Raw genomic sequence first — 25,457 nt, 5'->3', positions numbered from 1 at the left:
TTAAAGTTATGCAATTGTTAATATATTTTCATGTATAAATATTTATAAAGAATGAATGAAATTTCAAGCAACTAATATATAAGATACTTGTTATTTTAGGTGTTTTAAACATGCTATATTAATGAAATTGAATATTTATGAGATGAGCCTTATCTGATTTGATAACGTAAGATGCACTTTAAAATTATAGGGTGATTCAGCTTTCAAATACATTTATAAGCAAGTCTAATTAATGGAAATGTGTTTATCTGATGAAGTCCAACAGTTTGAGTGGACGAAAACGCAGTGTTTGTAAAGAGCGTTTATGTTTTGTTGCTACGTGTTGTGGATTAAATCGATGTGGAATTAACTTTTTAGGCATTTTTCCTTTCATCCACACTGCTCATTTTTACATTTCTTGGTCATTTTGAGTGCCAGTGGGTGACTCTGCTGTGGCCATTTGTTGTACCTTACACCACTCATCTTTTACCCCAGATCCCTCGGGTGTAGCACCTATAGCTACTATGGCCAGGGGGTGAGCCACGTCCTCTGCAGCAGTGGGTAAGGAACAGGGAAGATTTCCTTGGTATGCAGTATTTTTTAGAACGTACACCCATTCCTCCTGCCTTGTCTGCTTTAAAGGATGTGTGTCTCACTGTCTGCAAATTTCTTGATAGTCAGCCAGCTGCCCATAAAAAGGCAAATAAGATATATAAAGTTCTTCAGTCTTTTAAATTTTTATACACTGTTCCCAAATTTGACCTAGTAGCTATAGCCTTAGTTGACGCCTCTGCTGAAAAGCAATTAATTATTTTCAATCCTTCTTTTTCTAATAGGGATGGGAACTTTATTGATAGGTATGGGGAAAAAAAACTATATAAATCATCAACTTTGAATTTCAGAATTTTAAACTGTTAGGCTCATATGTTAAAGTTTATTCTGACCACTGGTGTAGCCAGGCATACTCTTTATAATCTACTTAGTGCATTTTTTTTCTGAGTCTCATATCAACATGACTTTTTTCAAGTCATATTATGTCTACAACTGTCTAAATGAATGGCTTTAACAACAGATACAATATTACTCATCTAAAAATATTGATAATAGTTTTGGAGGGAATAGCTGAAATGTTACTTATATTTATTAAGTGCTTCAGGGCAGCATTTTGAGGCATATGTCCATTTTTAAGTAAAAGGTTTCCAATGGGGATAGCAGTAAGAGCTAGTGACTACAAAATGGAATTTGCTTGCTGCACCACTGATTCTGATGTATTGCGAAAGTATTAGGAATATTTTATCTATAGCTTCTTCTTGTGAAGAAAAATCTGCTTTAAATAACTTTGTTTCCTGTATTGCACAAGTCACTACTTATTGTTTGCAGTGTGTGTATGACTGTTGATACTTCTTCCAGGGCTATGGCCACTGGTATGGTTTTAAGGAAGTTTGCTTGCCTGCATTCTCAAAACCCTCCAGAATCTGAGGGCCCAGATGATGCTACAAATGAAATTTTAAATTCTTCCTTGGATAGAGATTTATTATTTAGCCCCTCTGCTACAGAACTGATCAGAATATGTGATAATGAGGGACAAGCTGATCCAAGGAATCTCTAAGATTTTCAGGCCTCCTTTTCTGAATTGCCCAAGGGATTTTCTTTCTCCTCATCCATTTTCAGTAAAAAAACTAAAATAAACAGTCTCAACAGAATTCAGGTAAATATATATTTAAAAAGAAGTGGAAAGGAGGTTCAAAAAGAAATGTCAAACCTCCCAAAACCACGGACACTCCAAGTCTGAATGACTATTCAAGAAACTTTGTGACCCCCTCACACTGTGATCATCTTTCTCTTCCACAAAGTCTGACTCTCCATTTTTCTCTTTGGAAACAGATTATTTCAGACAAATGGGTTCTGAAAATCATTCATCAGCGTTACAGTTGGCAGTAGGTGGAAATTCCTCGCTTCCAGGGGGTTATTCCTCATCCTGTAGATCAGACTGATTTATTTTACCTGTTCTTCATCACATGCTGCCCCAAGGTATGATATAATCAGTTCCTTCTTCCCATGTGCAGAAATAGTTTTGTTCAAGGATGCTCCTAGTTCCAAAGAGAGAAAATGCTTTGTGACCGGTTCTGGATCTTTCTTAAACTTGTTTGTGTTAGTGTCCACATTCAAAATGCTATCACTTTACAATCTGTTGCTTCTTCTTCTTTCATGATTCCTGGTAACACTAGACGTAAAAGATGCTTATTATCACATCCTATTCATCTAGACATCAGGCATTTCTCAAGGTTTTGTGTTTTTGGAACACAGTATCAGTTCTCTTCCTTAACCTTTGGACTATCCATTGCACCAAGAGTGTTCACAAAGTGTCTACCTCCAGTTATAGCTCATTGCAGGCTACAAGATATCCAAATTTTTTCCATATTTAAATGACTCGCTTATCTTTGCAGAGTCTTTTCCAAAATATTAGGAATCTCTGTCTTGGGTGAGAGATCTCTTGCACAAGCTGGGATTTCAAAAGAATATTCAAAAGATTTTTTGACTCCCTCACACAGGATTGTGTTCCTGGATTGTCAACTAGACACCTCAATTCAAAGAACATTTCTTGTACAAGAAAAAATAGATCTTTATTTAGATCAATTTCTAAGTTTTTCCATTCAGACTTCAGTCACTGGGAGGGAATCTCTCCAGATTTTTTTTTTTTTTTTGGGGGGGGGGGGGGCTTTGCGGCATCTATGACTCGCATCCTACTCCTGTCGAGACTCCACATGAGAACAATACAGTGGCATCGGAAATCTCTTTGGTTCCACCACCAATACCCTTTATCTTTTCAGATCCCAGTACTGGGTTGTCAGAAGGGAAATGACTTAGTGGAGACAACAGGTATCCTTAATTCAAGGTCTTCACTTCTCTCATCCTGTTCAAAAGCAGTCAATCTCCACAGTTGCTTCAAATTTTGCTTAGGAGCAGTTTCAGGAGAGATAAAAATGCAGGAGGTGTGGGTCACCAAAGACAGATTCAGGTACAAAAAATATCAAGGAGATGCTTGCCTGACCAAGGAACTCAGTCCTGTGAACCATTATTGGTCTCCAGGACCTCTTCAATTGGTTACAGACAAGGTGAGGGGGAGCCACGTCATACCACTTTACAGACCAGCCATGTTAGCTTGGGATATAGATTCACAGTACAGTCTCACTCTGCAGGCATCCTAAATTCCATCAAAGCAAAATTATGTGGCAGACACATTGAACAGGAGCAGGGCAGATCCTCATGAAAGGAAACTAGACCCAGGGATCTTCCAAGAGCTGATCCATCTGTGGGAAATTCTCAAGTAAACCTCTCTGCCTCTTTTCTGAGCAATCAACTGTCAAACTTCTGTTCCAGGACTCCATGCAAGAAGGCCTGGAAGACAGATGCCTTTTCATTTGTTTGGAGAGGTATGTCCCTTTATGCCTTTCCACCTTTTCCACTAATATCCAGAATACTTCTGAAGATTCAGAAGGAATTCTCCATGATCATTGTAATGCCTCCCTTGTGGCCCAGGCAACTGTGGTTCTCCCTTCTTTTGTAAATGGCTAGGAGTAATTACCACAAAGTTCTTCACAGAATGGATCTACTCACATAAGAACAGGGGTGTTTGATACACCCCAACATCAATCATCTTCAATTGACTGCCTGGATGATAGGGTCTTAGTTTCTTTTAGGTGTCTATTTTCTGGGGACAAGCAGCAAGTAATATTGGAGGCAAGAAAGCCTGATACTAGAAAATTTTATATTAGTAAATGGAAATGGTTTTCTAGTTGGTACCAACATAACCAGTACCCATTCAGGGCAAGTTGTTCTCCATTTTTATGATATTTGTGTGAGTTACTATCCTATGGTCTTTCTTATTCATCTGTCATGGTTCATTCATCTGCTGTTGTAGCATGTCTACCCATAGATCCTCCTCTTTCAAGGCAGTCACATGCCAAAATGTTTTTGAAAGGGATTTTTCATAAGAGGCCTCCAAGTAAACCTGTGGCCACCCCTTGGGATATTAATTCTGTGTTAGAAAAACTTACACTTGCTCCATTTGAAACATTTAACCTGGCTGACTTGAGGTTCTTAACACGGAAACAATTTTATTGATTGCTCTGACCTCTACAAGAAGGGTATTTCAGTTACAAGCTCTTACAGTGAGTAAACAGTACCTCATTTTCAACAAGGACCAGGTTTCCTTGAGAACTAATTCTTCTTTTATGCCTAAACTGGTCTCCACGTTTACTTTTAAGTCAAACTATCCATCTCCCTGTTTTATCTCCTAAACCTAAAAATGAAGGAGAAAGGATACTACATACCTTGTATGTCCACAGACAGCTCATGTACTGTCCTGACAGAACTAAATATTTCAGATCATCAGATTACTTGTTAATTTCTTGTGAAGGTAATAAGAAGGGACAAACAGCATCAAAACCGAGTATTTCCAAATGGTTGTCTAAGCCTATTACCTTTTGTTATACTCACCATGCCAAATCAATTCCAGGCAGGGTCAAGGCCCACTTTACAAGGACCTTGGCTTATTCTCTGTTTTTTTGCAAAGGGGTAGATTCTAGAAGTATTCTAGAAGCTGCTACTTTGTCCTCTGTACATACTTTTACAAAGCCCTATAAATTGGATTCATTCTCTAAGTCTACATCATGCATTGCTAGCACTATTCTGCAGGGACTCCTGGGCCCTGCTCCTTCCACCTCTCAAATATAGTTAGCTAAGGTAATCTACCCATATAGCTAAGGCAACTGCTGCATTGATCAATATGAAGATCATAGTATGGTTGTATAAGCTGTACTTCCTATAACAGTAGATGTTTGAATGATTGCTGCTACAGTAGGTGCTCCCTCCATCCCTCCAACTCCCTTGTTTTTTATGGCAGAGTGTGGACATTTATTTTTTTGTTATTCCTAGTCTTATCCTTTCAGGGTTGTGCCTCCCATCTCCATGCTGGCAGGAAAGCTCTGAATGACTTCACTCCCAAACTTGTCTTTTACTCAGTTCAGCTCAAGATGCTAGATGATTTGGGCACATGGAAGGTGCCCTGAGGCTTTAGAAGCTGGCTGGCACTTATATCCTTTCAGACTGTATGGCTAAATTTGCTGCAGTACTGATCATTCAAACATCTACTGTTATGGTAAGTTCAGCTTGCACAACTGTACTTAAAATATCAGAACATTTACCATTTTTCATGTGTTTTCAATGGACATAACGGCCCTGTATAGGGAATGTGCTGTGCGAGGAGGGACTGATGCTAGCCGTACATGCAGTTGCAATTGCATGTGAATTAAACATGAAACAGTACAGGAAACATGGTAAGACTGATTGAATCATCCTAGTATCTGTTCATTACACTCCATTATTGTAATGTTACAATTCCAATTCCACACTGTTAACATTAGTTGAGTGTCTTGCCTCCCGCTGTGATATATATCCTTTAAATGGAGCTATGTATGCTGTAACTCCATAATGCACATGGGTCAACAACCTAATGGAAGAATATATAGCATTCCTCATGCACACATTAGTAAAATATGACATGACATTGTTGGAGGCAAATGAAAGCAGAGTAGCACAGGCCAACACCTTCTGCTGTCCAATAATGTGATAGAAGTGATCTTGAATGATATGATTCAATTTTCCAAACCATTGCAAGTTGATATGAGGAGAAGTAATCTAAGAATACAAAGATGACAGAACCTGTATAATTGCAGATTGGAGCATGACATCTATAGGTATCTTGTAATGAAGACTTCCACGCCTCCTTTAATGGTTGCCACTCAGCTAACAAAAAAATTATTCTCTGTGTGCCAGTCAGTCTCGATTAAATCCTTCTCCATGACAACCCCTGAAGAAAGGGCTCATTGTATGCATCCAGAGTTGTATTTCAAAGGTTGTGTGCTAATTGTCAGGAGTTTACTAATAGACAGAAACACCCAAGCACCTGTAAGCCAGCTTTGTAAAAACCTCATTTAAGATTTTCTTCTTTACTATTAATCACTTTTAAAGAGGGTTTGTCCCCAATGCTGATATTTTAGTCTGTGTGCTACATGTCGAAAAGGGCTGTATGCTCAAAACGTTTTGGTATTGCTTTGTGATTTCTTTCAAAGAATTATACTTAGAAAGATATCTATAAAATGCCCTTTGACTGCACTCCTATATCTGTAGGCAAATATGTCATTGCATTTTAAGTTTATTGAGAAGCTGTTGCTTTCTGATGTCAGTTGTTGTGTCACAGCATTTAAAACACTAACACAATATGTAATAATCAAATTGCATTCCTCAAAAGTCAGAACGGTAGCCTAGAATGGACGCAGGGAGACAAAAATGTGTGTGTGTGTGTGTGTGTGTGTGTGTGTGTGTGTGTGTGTGTGTGTGTGTGTGTGTGCGTGTGTGTGTGTGTGTGTGTGTGTGTGTGTGTGTGTGTGTATGTGTGTGTGTGTGTGTGTGTGTGTTTCAGAGAGAGAGACTGAGAGAGAGAGCCAAACAGAGAAAAGGAGGAAAGAATGCTAGTTCAATGTGTAACATTAATCATCCATACTGTAGCATAAAATATTCAAAGAACAGTCAAGCAAGCAAAATGTGCTTTTTTTCTTATTAGGACAATTATTGTAACATATTTTCATACTAGTGAGCTTCCAAACTGGATTTATAACTGATTATTACATTCAGCTTTAGAGTATTGGGGACATCAGTAAAATTAACAGTCATTGCAGAATTAGCAAAATCATAGAAGTACAACAAAAAGTAATGTAAAGATGTCGGGGTGATCAATCCCCAAAGGATTAACAGATTCAGGTGGCCCTTTCAAAGTTATAACAACCAAAGAGCTCCAAGCATGATTTAAGCTACAGATTTCATCAGAAGTTTTAAAGTCAATAAACTCACAACATGATCAACAAAGTCAGATTCTTAGAAGGAAGAATTGCAGGCAAATGCAATCAAACAAATTGATAGAGTTAGAAGCCCCAGCAAAAGTTGCTCGGGGACAAATATATCAGATGATTCTTTTCAGGAATCGTAAAATCAATAGCTACTTGAAAATAACACAGTTAGGGCAAGTAGCAGAACCAGGAGAATATCTTTTCCAGACATTAACATGTTCAAGAATAGAAGTGGAAAAGGGTTACCGGATGCTGCAATATTGCTGGGAGGACTACTAAAACCTAAATACTGGAGATGTCCTTCATCAAGTAGTTTAGGTTCTGATAATTATTTTGCTGAGAAGGATACATAAATGATTTTATTCATTTTATTGTCAGAATAGGAGTGAGTGTGTCTGCATTAGACCAGCAGAGGTTTCGTCTAACTTAGTAGAGGTATTGGAGTATCTGATATAGCTTAGCTGTTTGCGGCCATTCATTCATTCAGAGATGGAAGGTAAACGCTGACAGCAACTGATGTAGAAAATCTTTTATTGCAAAATAGAACAAAAGGTATCTTTTATTGCAAAATAGAACAAAAAGTAAGCGCTTTTGCGGTCAAACAAACTGCTTCATCAGACATAGTTGCAATGAAAAACAAAGCATCCTTATACACATACTCCCCAACAACCAATTAATCAATAAAATTCCCTCCAAAAACACAATTAAAAAGACAATTAGTAAAAAGCAGGTTAAAGCAACAGCTACTTACATACAGCATAAAAATTGGGTATATATTAGAACATCGAAGTGTCAGAACTTCGAATGTTCTAATAGCGAACCCAATTCAGCGAACGCTTACAACATTGAACATTCAGAACAATTAATTTTTTCCTAGGGAAAACATTCGCTGTTCCGAAACACATGCACACAACAAAAGCACACCAAACAAACAGCAATCCACACACGTACACCTAAAATCTTACATCTAACCCTACACTAAACTGTACATACACCACTAACTATCCACTTACCTTAACCCAAACCCTAACCCTAAGGTCCGTCACTATCGCACACTCACCTGACCTGCGCCCTAACCCTAACTCACCTACCCTGCCCTAACCCTCATGTCCACACAATCACCCACTTACCTGACCCGCACCCTAACCCTAACTCACCTAACCCACCCAACCCACTGTAACCTTTACTTCCACACAATCGCACATTTACCTGAACCTGACCCATAACGTTCCACCACATTACTGAAAAAAGCGAAATGACAAAAACAGACAACCAAATTCTTTCCCTGGGAAAAAAAATCGGTTTTCTGCAGCTTCTCTATTTTCAGCGTTCGCTGAATAGGGTTTGATATTAGAGCATTCGATGTTCTGAAACATCGATGTTCTAATATAGACCCTAAAAATCAACACAGATATATGTCTATACAATGTCTAACCTTTTCATTTAAGTTTCTTCATCCTTAAAGCTGATTTAATAGGGACTGAATCATTAAGGCCCATATATCTATATGCCCCAAGTCTCAGAATTCACTCTAGTTCAATATTTTCAGTATTGTAACTAATGGGTTCTAGTCTGCCATTATCATGTCTAACAGATAAAACTTGAAATAAAAAAGTGTGTTCCCTTCCTAACTGTAGAGTGTGTTTTGCAAGTGCACTAAATAATTCACCTTTCCTAGAGCAATAATCATGGTCCCAAATCCTATCTCTGTCTCCTATTAGTCTTGCCAACATAAAAATTAAAACAATATAGCCCTGAAATTGTTATACATGGGCAAGAATGATGATATGTCTACTAATTTTAAGAAACCTAGTCAGTTTGTTCCATTGCTGCCTAGTAATATTGAGGTTTTTATTAAAGCCTGTGAAAATGATGTATACAGTTTACTTGATGTGTGGCAACCCTACAATGATTTTAATTTAACGAACAAAGAGTTTAAAGCATTGCAGAGTTTACGTTCATATCCAAATATTGTAATATTCCCCTCGGACAAAAGGGGGTCTTACTGATGTTTTAAATACTGATTATTATTGATGAAAAGGAATGAAATGTTAGCAGATTGGACAGTTTATACTATCATTCAGTTGAATGAAGTGTATAACATGAAACAACAACTAGATTGTGCTTTGCTTGAATGTGTTCATATTGGATTGTTGGATAAACAGCTACTTGACTATTTTAATGTTAAAGAACCACTGGTACCACAACAACATGGTCTTCCAAAGGTACATAAACATCCAACCCCCCCCCCCATTGAGACCCATTGTTGCTGGAGGGGGGTGGTTCACCGAACCTCTGCCTATATTCCTTGACACCCAACTGAGGAATGTATTGAGTTTGTATCCTTTTGTTTTAAAAGATACACAGCAATTTTTGCAGGATCTATATAGGTTTGTCAGTAAGACATCTGAGTTTCCTTTTGAGCTACTTGCTACAATGGATGTAGTTTCACTCTTCACATGTATTCCCAATGATGAAGGTATTAGAATGGTGAAGAATGTTCTGCTTAGGCATGACAATTATAGCGCACAGCATATTGATTTTATTTGCATGTTTTTAGAACTAGTTCTAGAACATAATGTGTTTTTATTTGCAGGTAATTACTATTGGCAAACAGCTGGTGTCACCATGGGCACCAGCTGTGCCAATTCATATGCAAATTTAGTTATGTTAAAGTGGGAACAGCAGAATATTATGAATGTGAAAGATGGGCAGATAGCTTTTTATCGACAATTTTTCGATGACATTTGCATTTGTTGGAAGGGTAATGAACATGATTTGAGTTCATTTTAATATAAATTGAATAGTAGTAGTCCCTTCTTGCGATTTACTCTTAATATGTCCACAGATAGTGTTAGTTTTTTAGATGTAATGGTTTCTATGGAGAACAATATTATAAGAACTAAGGTGCACAGAAAGGATTGTTATACATCTGCCTTCTTACATAGAGTATGTACCCACATCATGTTTTTTTCTAATGTTGTCATAAAGCATGAAGGTGTCTCGCCTGTCAGGCAATGAAGTGAGTTTTTCCTGTGAGTTGGACTACCTTAAAGATGCCTTTTTTCACAGGGGTTATTCAACAGTTGAGGTTGATCAATCGTTTATGAAAGTTTGTAGAGAACGTCCTGGAAGGGGAGACCATATTATTCTGAATATTCAGTCTTGTTGAATAATTGTTCATCCCAGAGGCCACCTCATCTTCCTTTAGTTCTTTCTTTTACACAAGATGTTGATTTGGTGAAACAAATAATAAACAAGAATCGCTCAGTGTTGTTAGTGGATCAAGAAACAAGTAAGATAGTAGACCCCTCCCCCAAGTTTGTCTATAAGAATAGGACAAATCTGAGACAAATGCTGTGTTATCCTATGCTTGCACGAACAGCATCTAAACCTTTGGGAGGAACACTGAAATGCAGATCTTGTCCATATTGTTCATTTGTGGGTGAATCAAGATTTTTTAATCATCCTGTCACTGGAAAACTTTGGGAGTTACGCCCGTCCGCTAACTGCAACAAGGCTAATTTGGTTTATGTTGCACACTGTGTTAAATGTTTTAATTTTTACGTTGGCAAGACTAATAGGAGACTGAGAGATAGGATTCGGGACTGTGATTATTGCACTAGGAGAGGTGAATTATTTCGTGCACTTGCAAAGCACACTCTACAGTTAAGAAGGTAACACACTTTTTTATTTCAAGTTTTATCTGTTATACATGATAATGGCAGACTAGGAACCATTAATTACAATACTGAAAATATTGAACTAGAGTGGATTCTGAGACTTGGGGCACATAGATATATGGGGCTTAATGATTCAGTCCCTATTAAATCAGCTTTAAGGATGAAGAAACTTAAATGAAAAGGTTAAACATTGTATAGACATTATATACTTGTGTTGATTTTATGCTGTATTTAAGTAGCTGTTGCTTTAACCTGCTTTTTATTAATTGTCTTTTTAATTGTGTTTTTGGAGGGAATTTTATTGATTAATTGGCTGTTGGGGAGTATGTATATAAGGATGCTTTGTTTTTCATTGCAACTATGTCTGATGAAGCGGTTTGTTTGACTGCAAAATCACTTACTTTTTGTTCTATTTTGCAATAAAAGATACTTTTTGTTCTATTTTGCAATAAAAGATTTTCTACATCAGTTGCTGTCAGCGTTTACCTTCCAGGATGGGATTTTTCATTTTGATGTTTATTTATTTATTTCTTGACATTTGTTTACTGAAATAGTTAGACTGGGCACAGGTTCCCTGTTTCATCTAAGGCCTGGAGAGAAAAGCTCCAAGGTATCACATTTAATGCCCAATCAATATTTACAATAACAAATTTTATAATGCAGTTTCAGTTCAATCAAATTTGGACTGATATTCAAAAACATTAAATTTATAAGCCTTGTATTAAGACTTTGCATATAGAACAGTGGTGTATAAGATAGCTTGGAGTAATTTAAAAAATACATAAGAGTGAGTTATTACAGCAGATAAGCAAATTTTAGTGTTAATAGACAGGTCAAGATGGAATAGTAATTTGGTTGTGTTACTTAGAGGTAGGTATAGTAGTTTAAGAAAGTACAATAAAATGAGGTATTAGAAGGGGATGAACAGGTTAAGTGATTTAGAGCCTTAAAGGGAGGTATTATAAAGGTGATGAAGGATGTCAATATTCAAGATGAGGAGCAGGGACAAGGAGGCAGAGGAAAAGTCCTTTAGAAATGGTTTGAGAGAGTATTTATTTATTTGTCTTTTATTTACCATGAAATTCCAACTGGGCGGTAATCATTTTCAGCAGAGGCCCAGGGAGAAAAGCTCCATTTGTTTACATTACATTATACTTAGTTCCAGTTAAACACAGATTAGATACACTTCTATTTATACACAAACAGTAGTGACATTTATACATTCTATATACTGAAGGAGAACAGGGTTTTAGTTTAACAAGTAGCTATTCGATGTAGCAGGTGGTGGTGGGTTTTAAGATGAAATATAGTGTCCTTGCTGTCCTAGGAGAGCCCATGATAGGGGTGTCAGGAGAAAAAGTTGTACTAAGGGTTTTAATGCTTTATATAAAATGCGCATTAAATTCAGTAGGTATTTCAGAGGCAGTGTTAGTAGCAGCATGGTTAGGAGGGGCGGCTGATCCAGGGTGGAGGATTATTATTAATAGAAGACTAGAATTTTTTTAGAGATAGAAGGCCGATTTAATAAGGGGTTATTGAAGTAGATTTTCTTGTCTGCAATAATTTGTCTTTTAGTATGGTTAGTGTGATATTCTGTCTTGTAGTACATGTTAGAAAGGTCTCAAAGTTATAACAACCTCTACATCCTAGGGCTTCCTGTTTAGAATCTGTCCAAAATAAAACTGTATGAACAGCACTTGAAGTGCATGCAATCCTTGTAGCTCATCAAATTAATTACTTATGTTTAACTTTTGAGGATTTAATTTTATTATGTACTACAGACTAAGTGCTGCAGATGCTATATGTCTAACTCCTACTTTATATATTTATTTATTTCCAGGACAAACATGCTGAGGAAGTCCGAAAAAATAAAGAACTGAAGGAGGAGGCGTCACGATAAAAAATCCTAATTTCTGGACTTACCATTCACGTGGGGAGGAAAGGCCTTGGATAGTATTTTATTCCAGATGACTGGACGTTGTCTATCATTTGTTGTGGTGATCTGGTTGGTCACTTTGTTTTTGCAAGTGTACAGCTTGATGAGCAGAGAAGAAATTAGAAATCAATGACAAAAGTGTGCACAATATTCATTGTACAATATTTGTTGTAGCATTGGCTTTTTGAACAGCTAACATGCATCCATTGTCCATTCAAAGTCCAATTTAAATACAATTTAACTTCAAAAGGGTGCTCTGGGTATATGAATCTGCACATGTGAGTATGGTGTCAGGGTAGGATATTTCTGTTTGTGCATTTGGTACCTGACTCTCTATGCATATGTGCTCAGAATGTCATATGTCTGCGTGTGTGCGTGTGTGTGTGTGTGTGTGTGTGTGTGTGTGTGTGTGTGTGTGTGTGTGTGTGTGTGTGTGTGTGTGTGTGTGTGTGTGCATGTGTGTGTGTGTGTATGTGTTTACATCAATATAACAATGCGGTGAATAGCAGTAGTCAGCTAGCTACGTACAGATTTTTTAGCTGAAAACTGAGTTTAGAGTAGAGACATGTTGTGTATCTACAGTGATAACCATTGTGAAACTACATTTACACATAACACATATATTGGCAGAGAGGTTTCTTACAAAATCGAAATTAAGATGAAAATCATTACAGTATAAGATAATGGTATTCTTGTAGTGTTGAATGAGTTGGTGGCTTGAATAGATGGGTTTACTACTTATATTGGCTGACCCCAATGACTGCTTGGGACATTTGTCAGGTTGCTTCATTTCAGATGAGCTTTTGTTGCTCTTTTGGTTGAGTGCTTAGGTATTACGAGGTCCGTGAATGATCATGAGCTCCTTCAGCTGATCAGCATTACAGCCATGTTTTTGAGAACATACATAGTTCAGATATTGTACTGCAAAATGTTTGAAATTTGTAAAAAAAATGTCATTACATCGCAACACGTCATGGTTGAGAGGTATATATAGAGTCTGTACATTATTATTATTATTAATGTTAATAAATGCAAATGTGCAAAATAGTATTTAACAGCTAATATGATTTTAAATGATTATTACTTTGTTATATGTATAAATTCCTTTGCTTTGTTGCCTAACAGCTAAAATCAACATTGAATGGACTTAAATCTAAAAAGCCATCACATTGTGAGTTTTTGCACTGCATTATTTTAGACAAATATAATGAAAATTGCTGCCATTTCAGCAGCCACATTAGAAAACAGTTGAAGTGCTAAACATAAACTTTACCTTATATGTTTAAACATGCTGTAATATCAAACTGTAGCATAAAACAATAAACACCTAACACTTTGTGTGATTCATGAATGGTGTTTGACCTACTTATGTAGTTATACTAAATTAGCAGTTTATCAAAACTGCCCATTTACAGAGGCAAATGACAAGCATTTTGGGAAGGGTTTTGTTTCTCCACAGGAAGTTTTTGACTCCATGTAACCCAACCAATCTTTTAATTAAATATAATAGTAATAGTGTCACATGAACACTACAGAAAAGAACATTGTTTAATGAGGTGTCCCTTTCAAAAACTTGGGCATAGCAAGGTGTCCTACTTGCAGTAAAAAGTGCAATGAATCCTGTCATGATCTCTTCATATCTGTTAATGTTTTACTATGAAAGTATCCATTCATATGTGACTTCTATCTGACTTCTATAGTGACTCCATGAACAGCCGTTGACATCCATAATTTTACTATGGAAGTAAAGAACGGCAATCAATTGTCAGCCTTTTTTCTACATAACATATTCAACTAAGGACAATTAAATTCACCCATCTACTTAACACATATCTGTGGAATATGGGAGGAACCTGGAGTAGTCAGAGATGAAATATGAATACAAGGAGAACATGCAAATGCCACACAAATAACAATCCTGTTGAGAATCGAATAGTACAATGTTTTGCTGTAAGGTGGCACTGTGTTGCCCATTAAGAATGCATGCTCTTGGTTAAGTATGAGATACATAGCAATGAGGCTGGCTGATATGTGAAAAAGCCTTCATCACTTAAGAAACATGTAGAATGGTGTATATCTACACTTGGTCAAGCTTAAATTCCCTAAGTGTCAAGTGCCTGAAACACACGTCAGGTATTACACCTGCCTTTGGTGCAGAAGACTCTGGGTTCTGTTCCTGCAACAGACAGATTAATTGCTGACATTGCAGTGCAACATAGGGGGATGCTGCACTCCAGAGTGTGCCATCCTTTGGATGAAATGTTAAACTGAGGCTCCATCTGCTTGAGTTGGTGGTAGCTCATGTGGTTGTAAAGTATTCCATGGCACCTATCAAAAAGTAGAGGAAGTTCACGGATACCCTGCAAAATTTCCCATGATACTATAAATACCACCTCGATCCTCCTGTAAAAAGAGGCAACTAGCTTAGTGGGACTAACCCAGCCAACAAAAGGATGAATAAAAAATAAATAAAATTATGCTAAGAAACAGAATGCAGAGGACGATTTTGAAATATGGCCCGGTGTAGTTTTTAAGTATGAAATGGAAGTGATTCCTTTGTTTTAAGAGAGTTTTTTACTTATTAATGTTTATATGACTATGAAGTTGGTATATATAAGTTGAGGGATATGGGAAGAGGGCTTGTTTTCCTTCAAAAAATGCTAATAGTTGAAGTTTTTGCCATTTTGATATTTTGCGAAGTTGTTCCTCAGCATCTTATCATTTGGGGTTTGATAGTAAATCCATGAAAAGGACCTTGCTGGACAGCAGCTTACAATCATCTTTGTGCTGATCACAATGCAGACTAGTTGGCTGACTGAGTAAAATATCAGCAAAAAAGGTACAATATTAAACCGCAAAGAATTACACACACACACACACACACACACACACACACACACACACACACACACACACACACACACACACATAGACATACATATCATCAACCAAGTTTTTTCCCATTTTCTACTTGAGGTCGGGATGTCATATCAGCTATTGCTATCTCTTTTAATTCAGTGTCACAATCCAACCTTCTTTGTCAGTCATGCATGCCTGTCACAGGTCTTCTCTTACACAATCCATCTCTTTGCTGGATGCCCTTGTTTCCTTTTGCATTGTTCATGACTGTCCCAAATCTTTTTCACCAGATTGCTTTCTGCCTTTCTGCACATATGTCCAAACCCCATAATCTGTTCTGTAGGGGCTGTTTGTAGGATTTAAACCCCTTATACTACATATTTGTTTAATCGAAGTCCAAAGACAAGAATATCATGCCACTTTTTGACCTTCTCTGTATTCATTTGCATCTAGTTTGGTTTCTGCTTTGATGTTTCATTTCTTCATCTGTCCACAGTGTACATCAGACCAGCCATCTCAGGCACTTCATCTCCACACCTCTAGCCTCCTGAACTGTACTGCCTTTACCACCCATGTTTTTGTACCATACAATAGTACTGATCCCAACACCGTTTTGTGCACTGTACTTTTTGGCTTCTTTGGAATTATTCTGAGGCACAGTCGGTATAATGATTATGGGCTTTGCCTCCCATGAACGAGGGAAAAGGTTCAGTCCTGAACTCCAACCAAAGACTGTGTGGAGTTTGCATGTTCTTCCTGTACCTCTGTGGGGTTCCTTCCACTTCTCAAAAGCATGCTGGATTTTCACTTTAAACTTACATACAAATGGAGTTGTGGGCAACAGCACAGACTCTAAATTGTGCCTATCAGTGGAACAGTTGTATAGACCACTTTAAGCATCAACTGTGGTGCACAGTATCTTCAAGACAGGACAACATGGGTCACAGACTGCACTTCATGATGTCAAATTGACTCTGTGTGATTTGGTTGCATTAAGTAATGTGGCCAACGATGTGCATGGATATTTCCCATTGATAAGTGAGTTGAGGACCTGGTCTATTATAACTATACCAGGCACCTATGACAATAATGGTGGGAGAGATCTATGTGCCCCTTTTGGCCAGTGTGTGTCCAACATAAAGCCCAGCAGACCTGGGTCAATAAGCTTCTATCCAAACAGTGTCCAGTTGCTCAGCTGGGAATACCTCTGATAACTTTGTTGAGGGAAAGCTGGACATAAAACCAGTCATACTGCCAAACATGAACTATATACAGCCATCCATCCAGCCATCCATCTATCCATCCACAACCCCTTTTCCCATTTTTTGCACATGGAGCCAGGGTGTCACATCGACAGGTACAATCTATAAACACGCACACACACACACACACACACACACACACACACACACACACACACACACACACACACACACACACACACACACACACACACAGACAGAAACAGACACATACAGATAGATAGATCTATTGATCTAGCTATATAGATAATTACACACACACACAAACACACACACACACACACACACACACACACACACACACACATATTATATATATATATATATATATATATATATATATATATATATATATATATATATGGATCCGCTTCAGATAGTCAAACTTTCAAAAGCTAACTTTCATATGGCCGGGAGCTTTTAAAAGCTCGGCCAGTCTGAATGGAGATCTCCATAGACCGCGGAATGGGAATATTTCCCATTTCCGCAATGTAGTGCGATCTCAGAGTCGATATATTTAAGTAGCAGATGGTGTGGGGGGTACATATATGTGTGTGTGTTTGTATGTATGTATATATATATATATATATATATATATATATATATATATATATATATATATATATATGTGTGTGTGTGTGTGTGTGTGTGTGTGTGTGTGTGTGTGTGTGTGTGTATATGCATGTGGATTTATATATAATATATATATATATATATATATATATATATATATATATATATATATATATATATATATATATATATAAATATATATATTCACTATAGTGAAAAAAAATCACAAAAAGGAAAATAGTTTTGTTTTGTGATCTGCTAGCCAAACTCCTGCTACTAAACCTAGGCATATTTTATTTTCTAAATAGTGGTAGTGCAATGGAAAGTTTTTTTTTTTAAGGTAAGTTGTAGGGAGGGTGTTGGGGCATGTTTAGAGTTAGCGTTATTACACATTAGTAATGATAGGCAGAGAGCTTCTCCCTCAGTGCATCACCTCACTGATACATAACTTAACCTTAACTCCCCTTCCTTAAAGCCAATCCTACACCTTGCCTCAGAAAAAACATTCTGTCATACTAACAGTACTCATGACACTCAGACACACACACCACATGCCACAAAACATACGCATTACACTAAATCTATCCCCTTACATACCCCTTACACATACACTCAAGTATATCAACAAGTTTTGGAAGTAGAATCCCAACCCCATGCTTACCTTACCCACCTGTACTCATTCTTTCTTCTTTTGACAGCTGCAGCACTTTATGACAAATACTCCAAAAATTTCCCAAACCATTTACTCTGTTGATGAACTGATGATTTTACAAAATGAATTATAACATATATAATATATATATATATATATATATATATATATATATATATATATATATATATATGGATCTGTGCCAGTTGATCGAGCTTTCGAGTTTTCAGAAACTGAAACTTCATATCGCTGCCAGCTGTAGGTAGTCCTGAGATAGAGGTCACATGGCTAAATAGCATATGCCTGTCCTTCTGACTGCCTCATTTGCATTTAGCATGGCTTCTGAGAAAGCCTGAGGTGGCCCTACATGTCTTTGTGCTGCAATACTATGCTAAGGGTGTCACTGAATTCAATACACATCATGGTATCTTTTACGATTTTGGCCCAGTATCTGAAAATTATTTTCTTCTCGAGTTCTCAGGTAGAAAAATTCCATCCTCCTTTGTCAACAGTTTCACTCTGAGTGATGCCTTCTCTCTGAACTACTGTTTTTGTCACTAAAGTTCAAAAAGTTTTCCACAACCCTCCTTTCATCCATCCTTAATTACTCCATTCTTCATACCTTATTCATAAACCTACAAAAGTAGGTTTGTTAAAGCACCTTTACAGAAGTGAAAAAAATCCTACTAAAGAAAGGCACAATAACTCAATGAAACAATCCTTCCAGACTATGTATTTCTACATATACAGACTAGTTACCATTATTTACACATTTTTACAATGCTTTGTGTCACATTCACTAATCTAACTGGTGAATGCTACTATACAATGCTACTCTACTTTAAAAAAAACAACAGTGCTTTGAAATAAACATATCAGTTATATTAAAGTAATCAGCAAAATGTTCACATGGTAAATGAATGCAAACATTTCTGGAAGTATATGTTTAAATGAAGAAAAAAATGAACAATAGTGTTTCACATCAAGAATCAATTTGTTAGGCATGAAGGTGTTGGCACAAGAATGGGAATTATTTTAAACTTGAGGACAAATTCCTGAACTGTTGTTTGGTCATGGAAATATGCCTAATTAGGCATGTTTTTTTAAACAGATGACCATGGGTGACATATTTCTGCTTTTAGTGCTATTAGAGAGTTGTTGTTGTTGTGTCTTTCAGCTTTTCCCGGTTAGGGGTCACCACAGCGGAACTCTGGTCTGCTAATGATTGGCAGTAGATTTTTACGTACCGAGTTGCCAGCTCTGACGCACAACCTTCAACGAAGGTATGCCCATTCACACGTGTCTCCACACAGAAGATGCTTTAGCTGAGAATCGAACAGGACAACATCTTACTGTGAGGCGACAATGCTACCACAGCACCGCCACCGCAATAGTGCTATTAGAGAGTAATGGAACAAATTAGAATGGGGAAATACTATCTAAAGATCGTAAACTGCATGATAAGGTAGCACAAAACTTTCACTTTATACCTACATTTGTATGAGTTGTTTCACAGTCTGGTTGGTCTAAATGAACATTCAGTATATTCATTCAAGGAAATTGTAAATATTTTATACAAGCATTTGAATCCACAGCCTTGGCAGTCACATTGTTGCCAGATTTTACAAAATAAACCAATGAAACATCATTGTATTATGGGTATAGGCAAAACTGCTTATGTTAAGACAGAAATGTAAGACTGAAGTAAGACTCATTAATGTAGTGTGTTATGTGTATGAGGCATATCTTTCATAGGTAAATACTGGGCTAGTTGCCCTTGTGGGCCATATTAAGCCTAGTCAATTTCATTTACCATAACAGTATCGATTGACCAGCGAAGTGTGGATGATTGCATTGTTAACAACAATGGTACTTTGTATGCCATACAGTTATGCAAGTCTGGCATGCACTGACTTATACAAAAAAGCTGTATAAATGCTGTTAAATGCATCACAAAGAAAAAATGCGCAATGGGAAAAACAACAGGATGAACACGAATAGCATATTTTGATTGTGGAATGACAACCATAAATCACATTGTGTGTAACAAAATGGTGGATGCAGGATGTTTGGAAGGGTCAGACAAAAATCAGGCAGACATGGAAATTTGTACCAGCATTTGATATTTCTAGAGTTCAAAGTATGACTCATTCAGAGACATCTGACTAACTTCCAAAAAACTTCAAAAGCATTGTCGAAGGTCATTGCTGAGAAGGTGCTGTAGCAGTACACCTCTCAACTGTACAGATTTTTGCAGTGTCCAGATTTAGCCTCATATTTTTGGTCCATTTCTTATAAAATTGTGGTTTTCTGGCAAATTAGTGGCAAATCACTGAAGACTGAGGTTAGAAAATAATGCAGACATTTGAGTTTCAGACTTCATACCCTTCAGCAAATTCATGCTAATGCAAAACTTGCTATTCTACCAACTTTTCAAGTTTGTAAGAGCAGTATTTAAAAATTGTCCCTATTTTTGAGCCTTTGTCCCCCTTTTACTAATGGCTTTGTCCAGATTTTTTGCTCTAAAGGTTAATCGGTATGTGTAGCAGTAAGCTAAAAAGGGGGCCACATAAATATGTAGAACAGACAGATAATATGAAAAGCAGAATGAGCTACAACATTACTGAAGTTCCATGAATACATTCGCCTTATGTGCAAGAAATTCTTCATAGCAGTAATACACTGCATTGAATACTGATAATAAGGGTTATTAGAATAGGAACAGTAATTACAATACTGTAAGAATTCGTAGATATTTAGTCCCACAGTTGCACTCCCAGGAACATTGCAAATATTTCATTATGTTGCTCTGTAAATATTGTATCTAAAACTTTGTGTTGCGTTGGCTATATTGGATCTAATTCTCACAGTGCACAACACAGACAACTCTGGGATGAGGGGAGATAGGAAAGCAGAAAGGGGATTCTTAAAATCAAGCAGAAGTTTATGCACTAGAAACAAGTTGAAGAAATGGCTATGGACATAAGAGGTGGGTATTCACCGAACTTGTGTATCTAGGATTATCTGATGTTTTTTTTCTTTTGGAGTGTATCAGACACCTGTATTATTCTAGAAGACAGTGACATAGAAATGACATTCTCATCCGTCTGACTAATCTCACCATAGAACTCCACCAACTATCAGGCCAGAAGACAATCTAGGGAATGCACGGTAACCACTGTATGTGGACTCCTCTTTCAGGAATGGCCTGATCCCTCATACTAATCTGTGATCCACAATCCAAAGGGAGCTTCACCCTCGTTCTCCTCCTCTTCCTTGGTCATGGAATCTCTGGTGCATCATCTATAAAAGATGACACACAAAGACAAATGAAGAATGTCAAAATGTCACATTGTGAAAAACAGAGAGGGTAGTACCAGAGAAATGATCCAAAGGGCATATTATCCTGCGTTGCCAGGCACTATAGTCAACACAATTATATCACAGTTTTGCCATAATTTCTGTTTTCCTGTAAACAAGAAGAAATATAAGTATAAATTTCACATATATACATAAGTGCACTTAAATATATTAGCCTTGTTCTCACAATGAAAGCAGCAGTCCAAGGAAAATGTGCTAACTGGCAAATAATAGCATTTATTGCCAGACTATGACTTTGTTGTAGACTAGTATGAGAAAATCCTTTAGGTGCCCACAAGATGCTGTTAGGCATTTCTAAATGAAATACAAATTATGATTAGTTCTCAGGTTCAGCTATCACCACCACAGTACCAACATATACAATGCAAAGGAGAAACCCACATTCCAAACCTAAATATACTGTGACTACACTAGCAGTTATACACTTCATATGATCATAGGAAGTTACTAGACTAATGGCCCTAGGGCCCTTACAAGCCTAGCCAAGTTTTAACCTTATATCCATAATCAGCACCTATTGGCCCTGTCCGAGTGGGACACAAGTGGAACCCCCGAGGTGAATTTACAGTTACTCAGCCAATTGTCCAGATTGCATTTGAAGAACGCCAATGAGGTGCTCTGTTTGACATGAAGTGGGAGTCTGTTCCAAACACGTGGTAACCTCTGGGAGACAAATCTGTCCCTCCAGCAGGTTCTATTAATGTCACATATCAGGTTAAGATCTTTAGAACGAGTAACCCATATACCATTTGACTTGTGGATATGCAGCATTTCAAATAAAGCAGGGTCAGAGATTGCCTTATATGCAAGGCAGAGAACGCCTCTGAGTATTCTGTATGAAACAGATTAAAGTGACAGTGATTTCAGACATTCCACATAGGACAGATGCTAAAGACCTTGAATTTTCTTTGTGAGGAACCTTTGTGGTCTCTCCAATTGCTGCAGCTGCTTGGAAAAGTACATACCAAAAGGGGTATCGTGCTCAATTATTGGCCTGATAAGGGAAGAGTATAGAGAGGTTATAACTTCTTTTTTTTCTGGAGGCAATGCCCTTACTTATGAGATAATCAATACAGAATGCCTTTCTTACCATTTTGAAGACATGGCGATCAAAGGTAAGGTTGCTGTCAACCTGCATGCCCAGGTCTGGCACCACTGAGTGCATACATAGGATGTTGCTGTCACTGCGGTAATTAGCAGAAACATTGCTCTTACTGAAAGGGATGATAATACATTTTTTTTGCATTGAAGTTTAAGGCCATGACTTTGACACCAATTATTTGTTTGCATAAGACTCTCTTGTACAATGTTGACTTCATTTGGAGATTCTATGATCGCTCCCAGCTTGCGGTCATCACCAAACTTTGTCAGCCACAGACCTTTAGTTTTTGCTTGTACCTAGGAGAAATAGATTCCAAACTGTAGAGGCCACAGGACCGATCCCTGTGGAACACCACTGGTTACAAGTCTACTGTTGGAGGTGGATTCCCCTATTTTGACTATATGTATTCTATCAGTGAACCAGTTAGGAACCCATCTAATGATATAAAGGTTGATACCTAGCTGGGTGAGTTTGTGTTAAATAAAATTAATAATTCAATACATAGGAGGTTCAGTTTCAAAAGTTTACTAGTGTACACCAGGAGGCAAAAAACCATACAAGTACAGAATTTTGTCTAACATGATGCAGGAAGTACAGAATATTTTATAGTGTTTGCATTCAAGTTATGCCCACCTTACTGACCTGGTTAGACACAAGGCATCTACGTCACTTTTACTAACAGTATTCTATTCATCTAATAATGCTGATGCAGTACATTTAAAAAAACTTTTCCTTTAGATACAATACGGCCTTGCTATCCAGCTGGCCAGTCATAATGTCTTTCTGTAAAGTTACTTCTTAAAGGTCTCATATCAGTTTGAATACAATAGCAGATTCAGTCTTTAAATTCACCTCTTTGTTCACTGTTTCACTTTCCCACCAGCTGTGTTTTTATCTTACAGGGACAAGTTACTACATCAGGAAAGGAAGATTTAATTATTCACAAGGACAAGTTATCTTATCAGGAAGGAGCGAAAGATTTACACATTTTAATTTCCTGACCCAGCATATCATCACTTATGAAAAGCATAACATTAAGCTTGCTGAGGTGGCAGCTGCCCGGGTCAGGGGTCAAAGCACACTGCAGTTTCAGAAGCTACTTGCATTTACACATGAATTTATCCCTTCTGTTATATGATTAATAGAATAAAATGCATTATAAACTACCTTGCTTTTAAACTAGCATTTCACATATATTTAAATACATATTTTTTTAACATTTTTCCCCCCTATTAATACTTTTTATTCTATTTTGAAGTATGCATAGTGTCATTTCATCTCCTAGCCTTTCCCACCCAGGATTTTCAGCTAGGTGAGTCATTTAATCTATACTTCAGAAAAAGCATCATCTGAAATCAATCTTTCAATTCCAATATCTTGGTAGAAAGTTTCAGTAACAGATACATCAACAAAATCTTTGATTAATCTTTTCATGCAGGGAATTCTACAGCAGTATACCACACAAATAGCAATTAGAATGTTCATTAGGATGGAACCCCACCCCCCAAACAGACTCTGGAAAAAGTCCGTCCGTGGGTTTGGGCCTGGTTCAGTCATGGCTGATACTTGCTGAATTACCTCTAGGTGATTATTTATCTCGTGGCAATTGTCAGGGATGAAAGCACAGCATTCTTCTTTGATAAGCGCGCACATACCACCTCTCGCCGCCAGGGTGAAATCAAGAGCCATCCGATTTTATAGCACAACAGTTCTCATTGCATTCAGTTCATCAGTCACCAATTCTAGGGCAGAAAAAGTTGCATTACTCATTACTTCAAGAAGTTTTGACAACTTCCTCAGCTCCCAGATCGATTTGACTGCTCCATAGGCTGGTAGTATTCCTGCCCAGGATATAACACTGTCACCCAAGTCCATATGAGTCAATTCACTTTTGTCTTTTACTGAATTATGGTCTTTCCAACCAGCTTCAATCTTCCCAACTGGATTCACAGGTTTCTTAACTGGACCTTCAGATTTTCAAGCTGTTTCCCTTACGTTTCGTATCTTACCCAAAGGTAATTCTGCAGTATGTCTTATTGACGGAACCAAGTAACCCAAAAAACAACTGCCGGGCCAATTCTCAGGTAACCATTTATATGCCTTTTTCCCACAAATAAAATAACAGTTTTCTACTTTAGTACTAATACGCATCAGCCCTTCATGAAACATTTTTTGATCTATAACTGACAATTGTTTAAACAAAACTGGATTTTTTTGAATGTCACTCATAGTCGTTTTCAATGAGTTCAAATATGAGTCATAATTGGTATTGCAAAAAGTATTGCCATTACCATTCTTAATATAACATCGGTAAGATATGGTTATATTACAATTGCTCCAGCCCACCTGGAGGATGTGATTTTTATAGAAACATACAACTCCTTTTTGTGTGACAGGTAAAAATAAAGCTATTTTGTCCTGTGATCTCACAGTTCCTGTGTCAAAAAGTAAATTCTCCCAAGTCTCATTTATCCCCAAAGGGACAGCGGGCATTATCAGTCCTCCATATGCTGTTGGTATAGCTGTACAAACCCAGCAATTTGAAATGTTCATAGTCTCTGCATACACACATTTCATGGCCAGGTATGTGTTAAAATTTGGATGCCAGTCTATAGACATTTCATCACGCCTTCCCACTTTCACTTGTGTGGTTGTGTGTAGGATGAACCAAAACAAGAGAAAAATTGTCACAATTACAGTTAATAAATGTACACACAACAAAATTATTATGCAACATCTCTGGGGTTGATCTAAACTTCTATTCACTTTGTTTTTGGCCATCTCGGTCTGGTTGTGTATCAGTCTCAAAGTTTTTATCAAGTTGAAAGTTCTTTACCGGTTTACAATGTGTCAAATGAACCCAGGACGTCCTCTCGGCCACTCTAACTGCAGTAGGCGTTGCCAACAGAACCTGGCATGGACCTTCCCACTTTGGACTCACCCAGTTTTTCCTTTTCGTCACTTTCAGCCACACCCAACTTCTAGGGCCCTCGGCTGTTTCCACCGGTCTGGTCTGTTCCTTATCTGAAAAAGAGTTAAACTGCAAAACAGACTTATTCCTTATCAATTTCTTCATATATTCTGCTAACGAACTGTCAGCCTCCTGCTCTGCAGGCATGAGA

The 25,457-nt window shown here is 37.4% G+C and overlaps 1 protein-coding gene across 1 annotated transcript in view; it reads left to right on the top strand.

Moving 5' to 3' along the window:
- The window catches only part of STMN4 (stathmin 4), a 190,512-nt gene extending 176,655 nt beyond the window's left edge, over positions 1 to 13,857 (top strand). The window contains exon 7 of the mRNA XM_044062618.1: positions 12,411 to 13,857. Coding sequence (XP_043918553.1) covers positions 12,411 to 12,470 — 60 coding nt within the window. The 3' untranslated portion in view covers positions 12,471 to 13,857. The remainder of the gene's footprint in view (positions 1 to 12,410) is intronic.
- The last annotated feature ends 11,600 nt before the right edge of the window (positions 13,858 to 25,457 follow it).

Source organism: Protopterus annectens, chromosome 2.part1 (assembly GCF_019279795.1).
Source record: "Protopterus annectens isolate FY-2018-M chromosome 2.part1, PAN1.0, whole genome shotgun sequence".
NCBI classification, from domain to species: domain Eukaryota; kingdom Metazoa; phylum Chordata; order Ceratodontiformes; family Protopteridae; genus Protopterus; species Protopterus annectens.
This window is presented reverse-complemented; position numbering and strand designations above follow the sequence as displayed.